Source organism: Carcharodon carcharias, chromosome 16, assembly GCF_017639515.1.
Source record: "Carcharodon carcharias isolate sCarCar2 chromosome 16, sCarCar2.pri, whole genome shotgun sequence".
In the NCBI taxonomy this organism is placed as follows: domain Eukaryota; kingdom Metazoa; phylum Chordata; class Chondrichthyes; order Lamniformes; family Lamnidae; genus Carcharodon; species Carcharodon carcharias.
The window spans coordinates 14,485,561-14,507,604 of record NC_054482.1 but is presented as its reverse complement, the minus strand read 5'-3'; the positions used below and the strand labels follow the sequence as shown (position 1 = coordinate 14,507,604).

Below are 22,044 nucleotides of genomic sequence, written 5' to 3'. Positions count from 1 at the left end.
TCAGGTTGTACATTAAACTAAATGAAACATTTTATTAATGTACACAGATTTAAAACATATATACACATGGCTACAAATTACTACTATCATAACTTTTAACAAATTCCCAAACTAATCTCCATTAAGGCAACAGCAACCCATAGACTTAACCAAACACCAGGCAAAGCATTTTCACCTTATACATTCAAAATGAGGTTCCTTTCACGGTGGAGCCAGGTGGAGGCTCACAGCTGCCTTTTGATCTCACATTGCCTCTGTCTGCACACCCGAAAACTACTGAAGTTATACCTACCCCCACTGATTGAATTCAAATTCTCATTGTCTCACCAGCCTCTTTGAACTTCACCTTTTAACAATAAAACCCCTTTCATAATACCAGTTTTATTAGTAATATAAACACATTGCTTGGTAGCTGCTAGAAAGGCATCAAGTTTTCACCCCGCTTCTTGAATGCTCTGTTCAAAAAATGCAAATGCAAGCTATCTCTCTTACACATCAAAACTGGTACATATCAAAGCACCCAGACTAATTGGCTTTAATCCAATTAAGACATACCCGCAGACTAAACCTCTATTTTAAAAGAAAAATATTTTCCAAAATATTATATATATTAATAACTTCATGACAACCAGGTTGACATCTCATTTTTAGGTATGCCTGGTGCAGCTCCTGGCATGCTGCCCTGAGCCCTTCATTGAACCAGGGTTGATCCCCCACCTTGATGTTAATGGTAGAGTGGGGGATATGCCAGGCCATGAGGTTACAGCTGTATATAACTCTGCTGCTGACGATGGCCCACAGTGCCTCATGGCACTGGGGATGAGCTCTTTGCCCTTTGAGGAATGGTAGCTAGAAGCCCAGTTCCTTTTATTGTGTCTCCAATATGTTGGCACCAGCTGACATCCTTGTAATACGCATCTCAGGTCTTCAGCTTTCCTTGATCTGATTTTCTGATCCATGACTAAAACTCAGGACAAATGATGAATGCTTTCTATCTTTGAAGGTCTTTTTTTATGATCTGATGGGAAATTAGTACTTTGGGAAAGTAATTCATCAATTTAAACACGTGAGCAAGTAAAATATTCAGGTTCTGTTGTCACGGTTGAGAAGTAACAAGCAATAAGAATTAAATCAAGTAAGTCCGTCAGTCATGTGTGCCCTGCCCGAATTAGCCAGATCCTTGGCTCATGGTCTGCTGATGCTTCATCCTCAGCCATTCTTGTCAGAGGAGCTTTGCCATTGTCTTCCACTCTGAAGGCAAGTAGGCAGGTCCCAATTCCACCTCAACTGGGATGAGATTTGAACCTGTCCTATTAGTGCTGATCTGAACTTCATGCTTGCTATCAAGCCAACTGAGCTGACCGGCCCTCTAAATCAGGTAAACTTGGGGACAAATAGATGTGTTTTTTAAATGATGCGACAGCATCTGTTTTTTACCAGCTGCAAAAATAAAATGGAGCACTTGCTTTCATGTCATAATTTAACACCTCTCATGAACATCTCAACCACATCACAAATACTGAACCGCCTAGAGTGCTACTTATGTACTTTTGACAGCCATTGTGTGCGAGGCAAGATCCTTCAAACAACCATGAGACAAATAAACTATTAACCTATTGTTACTGTTCTTTGCTGTAGGCTAAATTTTGATTGGAGAGCTCCCTGCTCGTTTTCAAGTAGACTAAAGAGATCTTTAAAAACCACCAAAACACTGGAATAGCCAGTCAAGAGTGTTGAGAACTGAATTATTCTTCGATTTGCTTGGACTTACCTTAATCCTGATTCTTCCCTATTTCCTCAATAAAAGAGTGAGTTTAGAGTGCTGCCCCCAATGAAGAGGGTTGAAATGAAACTGTTCCTTTAGGGGAGGTGGTGGTATAGTGTTATTGTCACTAGACTAGTATTCCAAAGACCCAAGATAATGCTCTGGGGACCTGGGTTTGAATCCCACCATAGCAGATGGTGAAATTTGAATCCAATAAAAATCTGATGATGGCAATTGTCATATAAACCCACCTGGTTCACTAATTCCCTTTAGGGAAGAAAATCTGCTGTCCTTACCTGGTCTGGTCCTACACATGGTTGATTCTTAAATTGACAAATTACTTTCCCAAAGTGCTAATAGGAAGTGGGTGGTATATGAGGGTGATATCTGCTTAGAGGCAGGAGACAAGGCTAGAAAGCTTAATGAGTACTATGTATTGATGTTTACTCAGTAAGAGGATGCTGACAAAATATTGGGAGGACAGGAGATGGTAGAGGTAATGGATGGGGTGAAAATTGATAGATGGATGTACTGCTAAAGGCTGGTTATGCTTAGAGTGGTAAGTTGCCAGCTGCAGGTGGCTTGTATCCCAGTTTGCTAAAGGAAGTGGGGCTGGAGAGAAAGCACTTGCCATAATCTTCCCAAAATATAGCAGAGGTTCGAGGGAATTGGAAAGTGTCAAATGTGATGCCCTTATTCAAGAAAGGGTGTAAAGTCAGTAACTACAGGCCAGCAAATTTAACATCAGTGGTGGATAAGATTTTAGAAATACTAATTGAGGAAAAAAACCAAAACATCTGAAGAGGTTTGAGCTAATTAAGGAGAAGCAGCATGGGTTTGTAAAAAACAGATCATGCTTCACTAATCTGATTGAATTTTTTGATGAATTAACAGAAGGTTGTTGAAGGGAATGTGTTGGATGTTGCCTGTATGGATTTTAAGAAAGTGTTTGATGAAGAACCACATAAAAGGCTAGTTAACAAAATTGAGACTCATGGAATTGGAGGCTTAGTGTCAGCTTGGATGAAACATTGGTTTAAGGACAGAAAACAGCGAGTCATGGAAAATTGTTGTTTTTCAGACTGGAGAACAGTAGATAGTGGTATCCGACGAGGGTCAGTGCTCAGACCACTGCTTTTATATATAGATATAAATGACTTGGATTTTGGAATACAGAGTAAGATATCAAAATTTGCTGATGTAAGTGAAGGACATAGAAACTTGGCTGGTCCAAGTGTGTAGATCTTTGAAATGGCAGGACATATTGAGAGAACACTGTGCAAAGCATAAGGGATCTTGGGAGCTTGATAAATAAAGGTAGTGAGTACACAAAGAAGGGAATTTAATTTGAACCTTTATATAGTTCTGGTTAGGCTATAGCTAGAGTATTGTGTCCAGTTCTGATCACCACAATTTAGGAAGAATATGAATGTCCTTGAGAGATTGCAGAGGAGTATACCAGAATGGTTCCAGGGATGAGAGATTATTAGCTTCAAGGTTGTGTTGGAGAAGCTGGGGTTGTTCCTCTTGGAGCAAAGGAGGTTTGGAGTGATCTGATAGAGGTGTACAAGATTATGACAAGTTTAGATAAAATAGACAAAGAAAACTGTTCCCATTACCTGATCATACAAAGACAAGAGGGCGCAGGCTTTGGGCAAGAGATGGAGGTGGAATGTGAACATTTTTATGCAACAAGTGTCAGGTAAACAAGATAGAGCAGGGGAAATGGGACTGATTGGATTACTCAGCAGAGAGCCAGCATGGGCTCAAAGGGCCGAAAAACCTCCTTCTGAGATGAAACGATTCTATGACTTACTGCTCATTTCTAGAATTTTTCATTTTCATTTCATATGTACAGCTTTTGCACTTTCTTCTTTTCATCTATAAAGAGAGACAAGATCACAGGAAGTGTTGCAAATGCTCATTTGCTGCTCCAATAATCTTGCCCATGCTGCTGACCTGAAGCTCTATATGTGCTGAGTAGCAGAGTGCAGAAAGACTTTCCATTTCGTTTGTGGTAGCTGTTCAAGTCAATGGATAGAATGAATATCTTTATTCTGACTAATAACAACCCCCAAGCCCAGAAATTTGGAACCAAAGTGAAGCTAATGATTTACTGAGAGAATCTTTGGGGCAGTCCCCGAGAATCTGGCTGTCATAACCCTTAACTGGTGTCGAGGCTTATTGTCAGAACAACACTGTGAGAACAGTCAAATCTATTCAGGCACATTTCTTTCTCTATTACTAATATTGTCATTAAATATGTGTCTTCAACTGGAAATCACTGTGGAAATTGAGAACTCTAACTCTGAGACGACCCCATACACATAGTTTGTATGTTTCTACCCACGGTCCATTGATGCTGTGTACCCCACATGTCTCAATGTCTTTCTCCATTTTTCATGGTTGCAAGCAACATTCATTCACAAATAAGCAAAACATTTTAAAATTAAGCATTGTTTATTCAGGTAAAATGTGTACAAATTGTCAAGTATCAAAATTAGCTTTAGGCTTCTCAGTTTTGGACGGACACACATGAGTACACATCATTGTGACTGGGAGTCTGCAAAGCCAGCCACTGGTCTAATCATTTTACTGTTTACACAATTTGGAGTAAACATTCTCATGCAACAGGGACAACCTAAACTTCCCCAAGCTCAGAGGATTTTGGTTACCAAGTTACTACAGCTATGGCAACACAGAAATAGTTATTTAACACGCCATTTTGTTTATTATTTCATGGGATGTGGGTGTTGCTAACAAGGCCATCATTTGTTGCCCATCCCTAATTGCCCTTGAACTGAGTGTCTTGCTTGGCCATTTCAAAGGGCAGTTAAGAGTCAATCACGTTGCTATGGATCTGGAGTCACATGTAAGCCAAACCAGGTAAGGACGGCAGGTTTCCTTCCCTAAAGGGCATTAGTGAACCAGGTAGATTTTTACAACAATCGATGATAGTTCATGGTCATCATTACTGAGACTAGCTTTCTCTTCCAGATTTTTTAATTGAATTTAAATTCTACCAGCTGCCGTGATGCGATTTGAACTTATGTTCTCCAAATATTAGCCTGGGCCTCTGGATTACCGGTCCAGTGGCATTATCACCACGCCATTGTCTCCATCACCCCTGCCCCAAATACTGGTATTTTATGCTCCGTGCAAGTTTCCTCCCACCTTTTTCACCTAACCCTATCAATATGTCCTTCTATTCCTGTCTCCCTCATATGCTTATCTACTTTTCTCTTGAATGCATCCAAGCTAGTCATCTCAATGATTCACTGTGGTGGTGAGTTCCACAATCTCACTACTCCCTAAGTCAAGAAATTTCTCCTGAATTCCCTATTGGATTTATTAGTGACTAGCTTATATTTATGGCCCCAAATTCTGGTCTGGTCTACAAGTGGAAATATCTTCTCTTTGTCTACCCTATCAGATGATGTTAGGATTTTAAAGAAGTCTATCCCTGAGTTTGGCAAACACCTGGCCTTAAGGCCCTCAAAGTGCATCACAGATGGAGTTAATCTGCTAAATGATAGGCGTTCTCAGACCTGAGATTTGTAAGCTTTGCATTAGCTGTCTTATTAGGACTACACCAGTACACAGGGCACTGGATTGCACAGACATCTAGAGTTGAGTAGAAGGAATGTAATCTGACATGTTTAACCTAGGGCCCTGGAGTGGAGCGTATGGATAGCCTTAGGGAGCCTGGCCTCATTGACTGAGTAGCCTGTCATTCTGGATGGTCAGTGTCCATAGCAGCCAATCTGGCGCGTAAACCATCTTGATTGACAGGCTACTAGGCCAATGATTTCTGGTGTTCTGAACAGCATCAGTCATTGCCAAATTCCCCAGCCTTTCCTTTTCTTGCCTACCTCCTCGTGGACTTCTGATTGGGCGTTGGCAGACTCGCGTGCTGTTTTCTTCCCTGGATGGAGCCTGGAGGCTGCTGGAGTGCAAGGTAAGTGTCTCCATGTTTACTTTACCTCCCCTACTGAAAGCCCTTCCCTCCCGGCATCTTCTGTGAGTCCTGAAGTCCACAAAGCACAAACCGACCCCCACTTTCATATGAAATCCTCTGAGACTAGCTCGGAGTGTGTACCACCAGGGGTGAATGTCAGTTAAAGCTAAGTCCTTCTTTCAGCCCCAGACCCCTCCCCCTTCCCAGGTGACCAGGACTTAGGGCCTAGTCTGTCTCCCTTTACCTCTGCTTCTTAAGTGGAACGACAGAAAAGGTTTTATTAGTTAGCTCTGCTGCTTGGCACTTTTGTTAATGGTTAATTTCATGAATTATTCTTTTTTAAATTATCAATTTATTGCTTTGACATTGATTTTTTTTTTGGCTCAGCAAGTTGTTTTTTTCCTTCCTAACTTAACATTTTTTAGAAATTCGTATTTAATATTGTGCCAAACTGGACCTCAAGCAGCTGCTGCTGGGTTTCTTGCTGAGGGGAATGAGGGGTTCACAAGAAATCTGACTGCTGTTTGGAGAGCTGAAGTGTTGGAAATGCTCAGCACACCTGGTGACATCTGTGCAGAGAGAAACAGAAGTCAGTGATCCTTCTTTGGACCTGATGATTCTTTTCTCTCTTCACAGATGCTGCCTGGCCTGCTGAGTATTTCTAGCATTTTCTGCTTATATTTCAGATTCCCAGCCTCTGCAGTACTTTGCTCTCCTATGATATGCTCCATGATGGGCTTTTGTAAGTGTGCTAAGTTTCAATTTAAAAAGAGAAAATATTTATTAATCAATGCAAGGTTATATTTTTCTGTTAAAAAAGCCCTCTTGTGTTGATAGAAATAACGCATTATTGCAGGTCAGTTGGTTGTTGCTAATTTACTGGAAGGTTTTGCCGAACTTGAAAGTGAAACCAGGAGTCATGTGCCAATAGAATAAACTGGGACTGTTGTTTGAGGTGCTTGTGAAGCTCAAGCCTTTTGGATCTTGCTGCCTGGATAGTGCATAGGGCCCAGGTTCATAGAAGTAGAGCTGGTTGCATAATAGGAATGACCAAGTTGTGTGTAATTATCTGACAAAGCCATGGATGCACAGTGTATCATACTGAAACCTGAGCTTTCGATGGGGGTTTATAAATAGATGCATAAAGTACAAAAGCTGAGGTTTCTCTAAAGCTATAGGAAACAGACTTACCCTCTGTGACTGTGGTTTCCAATTCTAAGCACCTGAAGGATGTGAGGGGAAGTGTTAAAAGTGGTAGGGGGAGCAGAGATAAGGGTCCTGGAAACAGGAGAAACACCAGGGCCCACGATTTCTCCCCCTGGCCCTGATGCAACCCTCCAGGTCCCATTTATGAACAGGTTAGTCAATAATACTGAGTAATAATGGGTTGATTCATCATCAGGTCTGTAATTCAGCTTAAAATGTATGAGTGCACTGTTGTTGGTTATAGTACTGATATTCACCATACAGTGGTTCCAGCAATGAAAGGTGCAACAACACTTTATGTGTCTGCAACCCATCAGGGTGGGTGCTAAACCCTGATACCAGAAAATGATATCTGCTGCCCAGTTAACACATTCCAGTTACTGTCACCCCATGCCTCAAAGAAAATAGGAACATACAAAATAGGAGCAGGAGTAGGCCACTCAGCCCCTCAAGCCACTCCGCAATTCAATAAGATCACGGATGATCTGAATGTAACCTCAACCCCACATTCCTGCCTATACCTGATAACCTTTCACCCCCTTGTTAATCAAGAATCTATTTCGTTCTGCTTTAAAAATATTCAAAGACTCTGCTTCCACTGCCTTTTGAGGAAGAGTTCCAAAGACTCTCAACCCTCAGAGAGAAAAAATTTCTCCTCATCTCTCTTAAATGAACGACCCCTTATTTTTAAACAATGACTCTGAGTTCTAGATTTGCCCACAAGAGGAAATATCCTCTCCACGTTCACCCTATCAAGGTCCCCCAGGGTCTTAAAGGTTTCAATCAAGTCACCTCTTACTCTTCTACACTTCAGTGGATACAAGCCTAACCTGTCCAACCTGCAATTGTCGCGTCGGTCTAGACATCCCAGTCAAATACCAGATGCCAAGCCTATTTCTCCCCGACTATTTAATGCAATTCCTCATGTAAGGGGTTTAAAGGAGAATCAGATTGACAGTATCCCTGAGTTAATTAACAAGAGGCGGCTCTAAGCTGAACTCCTCCTGTCCTGCAACTAATTCCCATTTTTGCTGATGACCCACATCACAGTTTGGATTTGAGCTCAATTGCACTCATTAACTCCCATTGCATGCCATCGCTCCAAACGACAAAGTTAAAATGTTTAGTCAGTTCTGTATCTTTGTTACAGTCTATACTTGTGCCTATTTACATAGTACATGCATTACCATTATCTTGTACCGATTTACATAGTACTTTAGAGGGTAACATAGAGATGGGATCTGCATATAGTGAGTCATTGGACATGAGTGACCTGCAGCAAGGGCAAAGAGAAAGGTGAACATGTGTGCTAGCTCACCAGAGGGCAAGTTTGCACACAAGTCCTAAAGTAGAGGAGTCAGATGAGGATTTCAATTGGTTGGTGTACAGGAAAAAGCTAATGGTTATGGACATAGAAATGCCTGGTGCATTAATAGGCCTGCCAGAGAGCTTATGGTCAGCTGTCAAAGAACAAGGAAGAGTCTGGTACCAACTTGGCATGGGACTTTGTGCAGAGCTTGGAGCTCTTTCTTTTAGCGTGGAAGTGGTGGCCAACTCTATGAGAACACTTATGTGTCCAACCCTGATGCAGCGTCTGAGGACTAATGTCTCAGTTTCCTTTGCAGCACCATCAGAAGCCACCTCAGTGTCCAAGTGCTGCATTGGGAGCTCAGACTGCAATCATGCAATGTCAGCCTGCATGTGTCCTTTTTACTTCTCCTTCTCCTATTCCTCATCTTCCTCTGTAGCCACTCGCCATATACATGGTGGAAGGGGATGTGCCCTCATGATGGTAAGGTTGTGCAACAGAACCTGAATCATGCTCTGGTGAGTACCACAGGTCTCCTCCAGAGCAGTCCAGCAGAAGCATTGCTTGAGTACCTAAGTGGTTTCTTCAGTGACATCTCGTGTGGCTGTCTGGCTCTCATTATATGCACACTGCCCATGTCCTTGGGTTGCACACTCAAGTGGGGAGCCAGGTAGTCAGTGGATAGCCCTTATCTCCCAGTAACCACTCTCTGTTTTGATGTGTTGGCTCAAATACAGTACAGCAGACTGGCACAGCATAAAGATGTAATGACTGCTTGCAGGATACAAGGCATTTATCTGCTTGATCTGCTGGCCATGGGGAGTTTCATCTAGAAAGTGGAACCCTTTGTGGTTCTGGTATATCTCTGTATTTGGATGTGTCACCCCCAAAGTAACATGCATCCAGTCAATGCCACCCTGCACCAGGGGAAAACCTGCTTTCATAGTGAAGCCACATGCTTGTTCCACTTGCTTCTCTCTGGAAAGAGAGCATAAAATGTATTCCGCTCTCCTGATATAAAGAGCATCAGTCGCCTGCCCTGTACATCAGTGATGGCGAACTGTGAGATATTCAGACAAGTCGCTTGCTCCAAACTGGAAGGATTCTGACATGAAGAGGTTCATGGCAATGATCATCTTTATAGCGATTGGCAATGCCCTCCCTCACCCTGCACTGAGGCAGTAGATCTGCTTGAAATAGGCAGTGAGCATTCCCTTTGTAAAATGGAGATATTTTTCATGTTCTGTTCCTTGTTGAGGGTAAGGTAAGAGAATTGCTCCCTGAAAACATTGAGTGGATATGGCTTCCTGCTTAGTACCCTCTCCCCTTCTCTTTCTCTATCTTCAAGCAGCTTGTCCTACTCCATGTTACCTCTGATCATCCTCCCTGTCGTGTTGCAGACCAAAGAGACAGAGAAATTACTGCGCCCATGACAGAGAGCAAGTGTTATGAGAAGAACCAATGAAGTGAGAACCAAGGTCTTCATCATATGTCACATCACTCCCTGTGGACTTTGGATAACAGTACAAACTACCAAACACTTCCAGAACTCAGCAAGATGAGAGTAGTTGATGATGACTTTAACTAGTGCTGTTGGGGTGGTTCTTCCTGCTGCTCAACATGTGTCCAGCTGTGCAAGGTTAAGAAAGGGGATATTAACCAGAGCAGTGAAGTCAAAAATGGCACAGTTGGTGCCAAATGAGCACTGCGTACTGATTGACGTCAAGACCTGTTGCATTGCATTCCTCTGACACTCACTCCTAATACTCACACTAACATTCTCACTCCACAAAATGGCTCCCATAGCCTGAGAAAACAGATACTACAGAATCGAAGTTTCTGATCTCTGGCCTCTTAATACAAGAGTCCTAACTCCATTAGGTTTCATTGGCACAGCTTACTTTGTTTGCAAGTAACAATCACAAATAGCTGTCAGAAACCTCATTCAGTCCATATACAGTAATGTGAAGTAAAGTTTTACAATGGCAAATCCAGTCATAGCCAAATCCAATGAAAGCAGACTCTGAATATGATTATATCATTATCAAGTTCGAATTAGTTTATTACACAGCATTACTGTTGTAAAACTGTAAACCTTCTTTGCATGAATTGATCTCGCCCTCTCTCCCACACTTTTCAACATATATTCTATCGATTCTAATGCAGGCTTGACTAACTAAGACACATTATTTAATTATTCTTTCCCGAGTGCTTCTCTAATGTAGAAAATAACTTACAAGCTTACTTAGGTCCATTGGTCATTGACCCACAGTAAGTGAAAACATGCATTAAAAATGTAAATTAAAGCTTATGTAATCCAAAAAATGTGTTAAACTGATTAAAGTTAACTAAGGATGGATTTGACACATTAACATATATGCGTTCATTTTTCAATAAATGAAATATTCCTGATTGAAAGCTATCTTTCGACCACTCTCCACTATTCCCAAGACAATTAATGCTGCTCCTGGTTTTCATCAGTTCAATAGGTTTAGGATAACGTTCAGTCCGTTTGAACACAGTTTGTTCCGGCAACATTTCTGATTGGCACTCCTGTCCTCGGAAGTAGACTTTGGAGTAAATAAGGTAAAATCCAGATTCTTTAATGATTAATGCTCCATCATTGTAACTTACTCCTTGGGTGAAGGCAAGGTCCTTCATAGCGTCCCACACGAGTGTCATGGAATTCTTAATGACGTTCATTCCTTTGAGATAATCATTGTGAACAAAATACTAAAGTCAGTACAAATGAGCGCAATACAGTCAATTTTCTGATTATGTAACTATGGATTCTTGAATAACTTTAAAACTGTATTACATAATTAATTTTATGTACAGTAAAAGAATCATGCCGATTTATAGACCTGCTATGTTAAAATGACAAAACTTTTGTCCTCTTCCTTCATCTTCATTTTTTTTTTGTTTTATGAACTGTTTAGCCGCTTTTTTAGCCTGTCTGTTTTTATTAATATTAAACTTGCATTTCTATATCATTTTAATGTCATAACGTCACTGTACAAGCAAGTCGACTTTTTGAAGTGTCATTTCTGTGGTTACATAAGCTGACAAGGCAGCCATTTTGCACTATCAATGTCCCACAAGCAACTTCTCTTCTTTCTTGGTGCTGTTGGCCAACTGAGGAATGCTGACCCAGACACCAGAAGAACCTTCCAGTTGTCTTCAAAATTCACCATGTTTAATGTCACTTGAACGAACAGGATAGATGATCGGAGCCATGGCTTAACCTCTCACCTGAAGGGCAGCACCTTCCACATTGCAACACTCCCTCAGTGTTGCCTTTCAGAGTCTCAGCCTGGATGATGGGCTAAATCTTACCACAGACTTCAGCGTGAAAAGTGGGCGCTGAATCCTCACTTGCCGGCACCGGCACCAGATCCAGATCCATAATTTTACCACAGGCGGACTACTAATTGGTCACTTGAGGGCCAGCCATGTAATTGGGTGTGGCAGGTAGGCTCCTGCTGCTGCAGAGGCCTGGCAACTCTGAAGCCTTGGCAACACCACCAGGAGTGGAGGGTACTGTTGAGGCACGAGACCTCAAGCCTCCGACAGATAAATGCCGAAAAATAAAAAAATTTCATGGGGGCAAGTTCAGCGTAGAACCCCCTCCGTGTATACCATTGGGTCCGCAGAGGTGCTGCCTTCCCTGCCGGTGGGCCCCTCTTTGGAAGGAGGCCACCTCAATTAAGCTGGCGGCGCCCCACATGTAGCAGTTGGCTCACTCTGCCATTGGCAAGAAGTCAATGAGCCTGTAAAATGGCTCACAATAGGGCCAGTTAGAATGCAAGTTGGCAGCCCATCTCCATGAGGCCCTCCAGTTCGGAAGAATCTGCAGCCTGGGCAGTCGCTCTGCACCTAGTCTCACCGCTGGGAAAATGCTCCGGCAACAAGGTGCCATCCCAACGCAGCTCCGCACTATTTTTAGCGGCTCCCTGTCTCCTAGTTTGCCATCCAACAAAGTCTCATCCCTGGGATAGCTCCCACAGGATTCCAACCCAGAGACAGGTCTACCTCTGACTGAATTGAAACAAAAAATGCTGGAAAAACCCAGCTGGCCTGACAGCAGCTGTAGAGAGAGAAACAAAAGTTAACGTTTCGAGTCCATATGACCCTTCTTCAGAGCCGGTTAGAAGGGCCATAAGGATCTGGAACGTTAACTTTGTTTTTCTGTCCCCACAGATGCTGTCAGACCTGCTGAGCTTTTCCAGCGTAGCTGGGTGGGAGTATCCCTCATTCAAAAGCACTCAAAGATAGGTGGCCTATTAAGTGGCACAAGGTGTGGCAGGCCTTTTCTTAAAGAGGCAACATGGGGATCGTGCCGGTTGTCCAGCTGGCAGCCAAGACCCCCGCCGCCTCCACAAAAGTTTGACCACTGTGTGGGGAAACGGGCACCCGGCAGTGTTGTTCCCTAAATTGGACAATTAGTGGCCAATTAAGGATAGCAGGTGGACTCCTGAAGCTGAAGTGCCCGTAAGAGGGCCCCCCCCCCCCCCAGCGCAGAAGAATCTGCAGCCTGCCATTGCAAGTATGGGAGGGAGAGGAAGCTCCCATCTTGAGGTGCCCTCTTCGTGGCTTTTAAAACTCATTGGGAACACCCCCGCAGCGTGTCCTGAGGCCACAGCTGTGGCCAGGTAGGTGAGGAAGGCCTTAAAACGTGCCTGGAAGTCCACCAGCGTGCTGCTCACAAATTTCATATACAATTGACTTTAATAGATTGCCTGCCACTTGCAGGTGGGTAGCCATTCCAACACCAATTTCTCCTCTGGGAAAATACCTCCGGGGCAGGAATGGTGCCAGTAAACTAGCACATCACGGGGCGGTGCAAATCTTTGTGCCCACCTGCCCCTGCATTCAGCCCTATTTGGGGGTGAAAATTCTGCCCATTTTTACCTCTGCAATATTTCTCTAATGCTTGACCTTATTATATTTTACACTGATTTCCTCTTTGTTGCTTGGTATTTGATCATTGTCTTACCTCCATTCCTCCTCACCCACCCCCACCAGCCATACACCACATCCTTGAGATAATCACTAACCTGTGAGGTGTGCAACAATCTCGGGTGCTTTTTTGATCTCTGAAGATCCTAAGAGAGATTTATAAGAATTAGACACCGGTAAATAGCAGCACAACCCAGCGCACACGAAACGAGTTAAAGCTTTGTTCTTCATGTAAGTAAGCCTACTTTCATTAGTCACTCAGCTTGATTGATTCATAAAATTATAGACTGCTATAATACAGGAGAAGCCCTCCATTTGACCCAACTCAATGGCTGAGTTCAAAGTGAGATTCACACAAAAGAGGTAGAAAAGAAATGAATTTAAAATTGGTGCCTTTCACACCCCAGTTCATTCTGAAATGTGCCAAAGTTCATATGTTTAGCACCTTGGTTGCCCCACATCATTCTATTCTCTACTCATTATCACTCTCTTTTATGCCAGTTTGTGTATAATCATTTTGTATTATCTGTTGATTTTTGAATCTTGAAGATTGCTGCATCATTCTCAAGCACTTAACATAAAGTTGGATGGAACCCTTTTCTGAGTGCAATTAGCCCTAATAGATCTTTCTCCATGTGTCTAGACTTGAACATAAGTGTATTTGGAATTGAAATACCCAGTACTCGCATGAAAATTAAGCCATTTCTATACTGTACTCACCAACAATCTTTGCTTGTTGACCATCATCATCCTGAACCTGATCAAAACAAGAGAAACAACGTCTTTGTTTTCTAAATTCTGATTTCAAGCGGTTGTAAACTTTCAGCCCAGCGTACCAAAAAGCACGTACCTGTTTTAGTTTGTCGATTTTCTTGTGGAGTTGGAATAAGTAGAATGCGCCCAACGCCAGGCTTGCCAGTATTATGAATGTCAGGATCAGAATCATAACAGTGCATGTTTTCTGCCAGTTCTTCCTTTTTTTCATCAGCGTTGGCACCAGTACTGGGTTCGCAGCTGCTGGGTAACAAGTAAGGTTTGGATTACAACCCACAGTGTAAACTTGTGGGTATCGGTAATCAGGTTCCATGATTAGTCCAGAAACCAGTGTCCAAAGTGTTGTTTGGTATCTTCGATATCTGGGCCTCCTTCCTTTTTCAGTTCAGCGTAGAATAATGCACTGATCTTCTGCCCCTCAGACATGCGACTGCTGTCTCACTCCGTGTAGAAGTTTCCTTCCCTTTATATGAGAAGACCCAATCAGTTATGCCCACACATGGACTTCTTCCTCCTGAAGCATAGAAGGCTGCCAAAAAATGTTTCCATCCAATCAAAGTGAGTTTAAAGGTGAAAGTCTAAACATTCCACCTTGTCCTTTTTTCTTTTACCTTTTTGTTTAACAGCCTGATTGAATATGCAATGAATCCTGCCTGAATATCCAAGGTATTGAGGATGGTTTACATTTAATACTGAAACTGTCACTGGTCCTCACAGTACATTCATTACCTTTGCTCCATTTGTTGCAAGATTGCCTCTATAAACCTACTTCCGTTGCTTGGTATTTCCTGTTACAAACAAAAATGTTTAATTAAGTAAGTAATTTGCAACATTTCCTCCCCACGTACACAAAGCATGTAGGGGACTTGGTGCATGACTCAATAGCGGTTGGGTAAGAAAAAGAAAATCTCCAACATGATTCAAATGTAGATCCAACAATTAAAATTGAAATACTAAAAATGTCAATTGTTATTAGATGTATGATTTTCTTTTTATATATATGAAAAAGCAAAGCTCTCTACCACTGGGGATTTTCCGCGCCTCATGTCTGGACATGTTGTAAATTGACTGATAAAGATTGATTTATTATGAGCTCTCAACAACTCTATCATTGCATCTACCAGTCTGGTAGAAGCACACTAGATGGAACTTGTGTTTACACTAGCGATTCCTATGTTCCTTTAAAAAAGAAAGGCAGTTTCACTGCCAAATCGCAACCCCCCTGCCCACCCCCCGCACCACCTCCCCCCCCTACCCCCACCCCCTCCCCCGCCCCCCCACCCCCCCCATCCCACCCCCCCCCGGCCCCCAACCCCTCCACCCCCCCACCAACATGCGTATAACAAGATAAAAGCAAAATACTGCGGATGTTGGAAATCTGAAACAAAAACAAAAATAGCCGAAAGAACTCAACAGGTCTGGCAGCATCTGCGGAGAGGAACACAGTTGATGTTTCAAGTCCGTATGACTCTTCACCAGAACTAAGGATATATAGAAATGAGGTGAAACATAAGCTGGTTGAGGGGGGTGGGACAGGGAGAGCTGGACCGAGGATGTGTATAGCAAGTTCATTCCTAGACCCTAAAAATAAGAAAGGAATGGGGTGAGAAAAGGTCAGAGTTCATATCGATCTATAATTCTGAAACATAGCTGCTCAATCCATGACTTCAATGTGAACGCTTTCGCAAGTATTTCCTAAAATGAGTGTGCTGCATTTCAATCCATGTTTGCGGCAGCTTGAAGGACATAAAGGAGGGAATTTAAGAAAATGATTAGGTTTAAAATGATTCCAGCACCAAGGCACTTTCTCTCACAACAGGAGAACATAGCCGAAATAGCTGCCTAGTCTTCCAACTTCAGCGTACACTGAGAAATAATGATCAGCAGCTAATGGATTTCTAATGGCATTGCTTACCAAAACCTTGGAGAGGTCACAGGGGAGATCTGCCAGAATGATGCTAGGGGCTAGAGACCATCTGGAGGGATCGGAGAAGCTGGGATTGTGTTCTCCTTAGAACAGAGAAGGATAAGAGGAGGTTGAATCGAGGTGCTTAAAATTATCTGTGATTTTCATAGAGTAACTAAGGAAAAGCTGCTTCCAGTTGGCAGGACTATCAGTAACAAGAGGACACTGATTTAAGATAACTGGCAAAACAACCAGAGGGACAATGAAGAGGATTGTTTTTTAAAGCAGCGAGTTGGTATGATCCGGAAGGGACTGTCTTAAAGGGCGGTAGAAGCAGGTTCAATAGTAACTTTGAAAAGGGAATTGGATAAATACTTGCAAAAGAATTTTCAGGACTATGCCTTTCAAAGAGCTAGCACAGGCAGGGTGAAGCAAATTCCTCCTCCTATGCTGTATGATTCTAGATCCAGATTGAGCAGTGGGGGAGAAATTACCCACGTTAGTGTGGATTGCCCGGTTTCATTTAACCTGTGCTGATATTTTGCTTTCCTTCATCCATGAGGGTGCATGTGGATTGTGCGCAGCTAGGCAGAGCAACTTTCCCTGCAGTTTACTTTGAGAATGGAGCAGGCGTTTACAACGCGAAACCTACAGGTGCTACAGTGAGTTTCACTTTTACGATCCCAGTGCATAGGGAGTTAAATCACTATACTCCCTCCATGCTTGCAGCTAGAATTTGGAATTGTGACACTGGAGCCTCGCCATATCCTTACAATCACTGTGCTAATACTATCGCCCTGAATTATTCACCAATCGCATTTTTGTAAGCAGCCCTATTCTTCAAATAGTGCAGGTATTCCACACCTTGTAGAGACAATCTTTTAATAGATTTACCTGGCCACGACCTGACTGATTGCGTTGGCAAACTAGTCTGGCTTTTGTGCTCTGATCCCCACGCATTTCACAACATAAATTTCCAAACAGATTCACTTCAACAGTTTTTATCCTTCAAAGATACGGGGAACCACGCAATTCATTAGGAATATAAGATAGGAACACCTCAGCACCTCGAGCCTGCTTCACAGTTCCCTCAGAGGGTGGTGAATCTTTGGAATTCTCTACCCCAGAGGACTTTGGAAGCTCAATTATTGAAGATGTTCAAGACAGAACATATGAAATGGGAGCAGAAGTAGGCCATTCGGCCCCTCGAGCCTGCTCCACCGTTCAATAAGATCATGGCTGATCTGCTTGTGTTTCGATTTCCACATTCCCATCTAACCCGGATAACCTTTGATTCCCTCGCCCAGCAAGAATCTATCTACCTCTGCCTTAAAAATATTCAGGGACCCCACCTCCACCGCCTTCTGAGGCAGAGAGTTCCAAAGTCTCTCAGTCCTCTGAGAGAAAACATTTCTTCTCATTTCTGTCCTAAAAGGGTGGCCCCTAATTTTAAACAGTGCCTCCTAGTTCTGGACTCATCCACTAGAGGAAACATTCTTTCCACACCCTCCTTGTCAAGACCATTCAAGATCTTATATTCTTCAATCAAGTCACCCCTCACTCTTTGAAAATTCAGTGGAAACAAGCCCAGCCTGTCCAACCTATTCTTATAAGACAACCCACTCATTCCAGTTATCAATCTAGTAAACCTCCACTGAACCGCCTCCAATGCACTTACATCCTTCCTTAGAAACCAAAACTCACCAATGCCTTGTATAACTGTAGCATAACACCCTTTCTTGTATGTTTAATTCTTTAGTGCATGATCAAGATAGAACATATGAACATACAAAATAGGAGCAAAAGTAAGGCATTTGGTCCCTTGAGGCCCCTCAATTCCTTAGATTTCTGGAGACTAATAACATCATGGGATATGGAGATAGCACATGAAAGTGGCATTGAAAATGGCGTAAAGGTAGACATTCAGCCACGATCTAATTGAAAAGCGGAGCAGGCTCGATGGACTGTTCCTAAATCCTGGCTGATTCGTACCTCAACTCCACTTAACCTCCTTAACTCCATAGCCCTCGCCCTCATTACCAAACAGAAATCTATAGCTCTCAGTCTTGAAGGCACCATTTGTCTCAGCATCAATTGCCTTCCAGAGGAATAAATTCCAGATCCCTACTACCCTTTGTGTGAAAAGAATGCCTCTTGATTTCGCTCCAGCCATCTCGAGCTTTTAGATTGTGCCTCATTGTTCTTGATCCTCCCACCAGTGGAAATAGTTTCTCCAATCTGCCTAATCAAATCATTTTAATGATTTAATAATTTAAATACCTTGAATTGGTCACCCCTCACTCTTCTATATTCAAGTAAATTAAATAACAATAGCAAATCTCATGCTGAGCCTGGTGGCTAGGAACATGAAAGCATCTTGACGATGCGTCCCCACCTCTCTCTTCTCCTTTGCACCCAAAAACATGCCCCTCGATCAAGTTTATGATCAATGTCCTAATGGCTGCAAAATTCAACTCCCTAGCACCACTAGAGTTGAGATTACGGAAGCCAGCATCCCTTAAATTGGTAGGTTCAGTGTCTCTGAGAACTTCCAGTGTGCCCTATGCACGAAAAGGTGCTTAGTGTGGACGTGTCATACATGCACTAGAAGCATGTAGAGTGTGATACCAGATAGTCTCTGACTGCTTTGATGCACATTTTGCAAACCCTCTTCCTCCTGTGTGTTCAGCTGCAGAAAGGACCCCACCCCCACCACACTAACACTACTTAAAGAGGCAGCCATCCAATTTACAGGTGAGGTGCTTCTGACTTACTGTTGGCCTTGCAAAGTTTGTGGAAGTACCCTGCTGTGTCCTTGGGGGAGCTTTGCTGGACCCTGCCAGAGCGGTCGGAGGAGTTTTGTGACATGTCCACAAAAACGCTGCTAGAATATGGAGGCAGTCGTTCTTGGTCTGCAGCATGACATGGAAATGTAGCGCAGGGTGCAGAGAGGGGAAGCTGTGTGCAGAGGGAGGAGGAAGAGAGTTCCCAGCAGCATACTCCACCTACCAAGAGTCCTCGAGGAGCTATTTTCCTAACTCCACCTCATCCAGGAGCAGTTGGTGAGGTGGCTAAGGCTCACCAAGGAAGTGGACACTGAACTGTACCACCTCATCCAACAGAACCCACAGCCACACAGCAGGTTGAAAACGGCACTGCCAATGTCCATTAAGGTCACCATTGCTCTCAATTTCTACATAACCATGCAGGATCGGGCAACATCACCACCAACACTTCCCAGTTAGGCATCCACCACTGTATCTGGGAGGTTACAGTGGGAGCCATGCTGCCACCAGGGCCAGAGTTCTCAAAGTTTCAATGCCTGGACTGCTCAGGGGGTTCCCTACAATATTCATCGGAGGCTGTCCCCAAATTGATGGTAGTCTGCTATATCCTCCACAATCTCACTATTAAGAGGGCAAAGTTCTTGCCACCGCTCTTATGAGGCCACCTCAGGAAGAGGAGAAAAAGCAGAGTTAGAGGCAAAGACTAGGCACCTGGAACCTCTCTGCTCCACACAAGCAGCCCTTAAGCAGCCCCTGAGGCTCCAGTTGACATTCTATCATCACCATTGCTGCACAATTCCCCAACTTCCATCACACTGCTATATTCCATCACAGCTTCCTCTTGGCCAAAATCCTAAAATAACAGCCACCAACAAAAAAAAACTTTCCACAGAAACTTTATCCAACAACACAAAACAACAATGCATACAGAACCAAACTGTTCATCCTTGTGCATCCTCTTAGTGCCTACAATGCAGGTGCCTTTGCCCATCCTAGGGATACTTCAGTGGCTGCAGCATGGTGGAAGGCTGGGAGAGACGGCAGATGGCCTTGGAGGCCAACCTCAAACAGATCTGAGCCTTGAGGCCCTTGCTTAGGACTGCACCTCCTTAAGTGGCAACAGGCAGCAGCAGTCTGAGATTCCTCCCTTATGCCTGTTGCACCATTTGATATTTTCTTCCTTACAGCCATTTGCACTACAAGAGTAATGCTTCCTAATAATGAGTGCAGTTCCCTTGGAGAGATGCAGGCTGCCTTTCAGAGCTTGAAGACTAACTGTAACATGTTCTAGCCGCATACTCTGCTGGGCCCTCTGCTGAGCGTTCAGCCAGCCGGCAGGGCGGGTCACATTCGGCTCAGCATTGTAATCATGGAAAGAAGGAGGTACCACAAAGTTTACATCCTCTCTACCTCAAAGGAACTGGGTGGCAGCTAATTGCAAATCATGAAATGGGAACGATCCTGTTTTTAGCCCAGTGTCAAATTTTGCTCGATAGTGCTCCTGTTGAAGAACCACAGGATGTTTTATTACCTTAAAGGAGCTATATAAATGCAATTTGTAGCCAGTTTTAATTCTAGAGGTTTTGAATGGAGTGGGCAGAGAACTAAGGTGGCTGTTCAACATACATGGCAATGTAGACAATTAGCAACTCGGAAACATTCCTGAATATAAGAACATGACGTAAAAATAAAGAAAATACACAGCGTAGCAGGACACAAGCTGAAAATTGAGCTGCACATATTTTTGTTCACTCCTATTTTGAGGGTGGAGAATCAAAAAGCCCAGGTTACATGTAAAAGGGACCACGAGTAGCATGCACTAAAATAGATACCTGCAGGTTTAGCATTCAGACACCAATTCGAAGCAGTTTCCATAGAACTGTATGTGTGGGCTCCACACACCCTACTGAAGACGTGGGGTGCGTCGACTGACACATAACAGCCGGTTTCAGGATGTCTCAGGAATCGAGAGGACACAGTTTCACAGACACGGCACGAGAGGTTCTGGTGGAGGAGGTGCAGAGGAGGGGGGATGTCCTGTACCCACTGGGGAGGAAAGGAAGCCACTTGGCTCCCCTGACACCCTTCTTCCTCTCTCCTGCAGCAGCTGATGCTACTCTTTTTTTAAATTCATTCACGGGACGTGTGCTTCGCTGCCTGGGCCAACATTTATTGCCCATTCCAAGGTGGTGGTGAACCGCCTTCTTGAACCGCTGCAGTCCATGTGGTGTAGGTACACCCACATTGCTGTTAGGGAGTTCCAGGATTTTGACCCAGCGATAGTGAAGGAACGGCGATATATTTCCAAGTCAGGATGGTGAGTGACTTGGAGGGGAACATCCCGGTGGAGGTGTCCCCATCCAACTGCTGCCCTTGCCCTTCTAGATGGTAGTGGGCGTGGGTTTGGAAGGTGCTGTCCAAGGAGCCTTGGTGAATTCCCTGCAGTGCATCTTGTAGATGGGGTACACACTGCTGCTACTGTGTTCAGTGGTGGAGGGAGTGAATGTTTGTGGAAGGGGTACCAATCAAGTGGGCTGCTTTGCTCTGGATGGTGTCAATCCTCTTGGGTGTTGTGGGAGCTGCACTCATCCAGGCAAGTGGGGAGTATTCCATCACACTCCTGACTTGTGCATTATAGATGGTGGACAGGCTTTGAGGAGTCAGGAGGTGAGTTACTCACCACAGGATTCCTAGCCCCTGACCTGCTCTAGTAGCCAAGTAATATTTATATTTATTTAATATTTAATTGGCTAGTCCAGTTCAGTTTCTGGTCAATGGTAACCCCCAGGATGTTGTTAGTGGGGGATTCAGTGATGGTAATGCCATTGAACATCAAGGGGTGGTAGTTGGATTCTCTCTTGTTGGAGATGGTCATTGCCTGACACTTGTGTGGCGCGAATGTTACTTGCCACTTATCAGCCCAAGCCTGGATATTGTCCAGGTCTTGTTGCATTTGGACATGGACTGCTTCAGTATCTGAGGAATCGCAAATGGTGCTGAGCATTGTGCAATCATCGGCGAACATCCCTACTTCTGGCCTTGTGATGGAAGGAAGGTCATTGATGAACCAGCTGAAGATGGTTGGGCCTAGGGTACTACCTGAGGAATTTCTGCAGTGATGTCCTGGAGCTGAGATGATTGACCTCCAACAACTACAACTATCTTCCTTTGTGCTAGGTGTGACTCCAACCAGTGGAGAGTTTTCCCCCCGATTCCCATTGACTCCAGTTTTGCTAGGGTTCCTTGATGCCATACTCGGTCAAATGGGGCCTTGATGTCAAGGGTAGTCACTCTCTCCTCACTTTGGGAGTTTAGCTCTTTTGTTCATGTTTGAACCAAGGCTTTAATGAGGTCAGGAGCTGAGTGGCCCTAGCGGAACCC

General features: G+C 43.7%; 1 protein-coding gene across 1 annotated transcript; it reads right to left on the bottom strand.

The window, feature by feature from the left end:
• Nucleotides 1–10,266: 10,266 nt before the first annotated feature.
• On the bottom strand, nt 10,267–14,705 carry LOC121289307 (tumor necrosis factor ligand superfamily member 6-like). The gene is made up of 4 exons (XM_041208635.1): nt 14,048–14,705; nt 13,918–13,954; nt 13,296–13,343; nt 10,267–10,943 (listed from the first exon to the last, which is right to left on the bottom strand). Exons 1-4 carry the CDS (start codon nt 14,282–14,284, stop codon nt 10,540–10,542), a joined length of 726 nt encoding a protein of 241 aa, XP_041064569.1. The 5' UTR covers nt 14,285–14,705; the 3' UTR covers nt 10,267–10,539.
• Nucleotides 14,706–22,044: the final 7,339 nt, after the last annotated feature.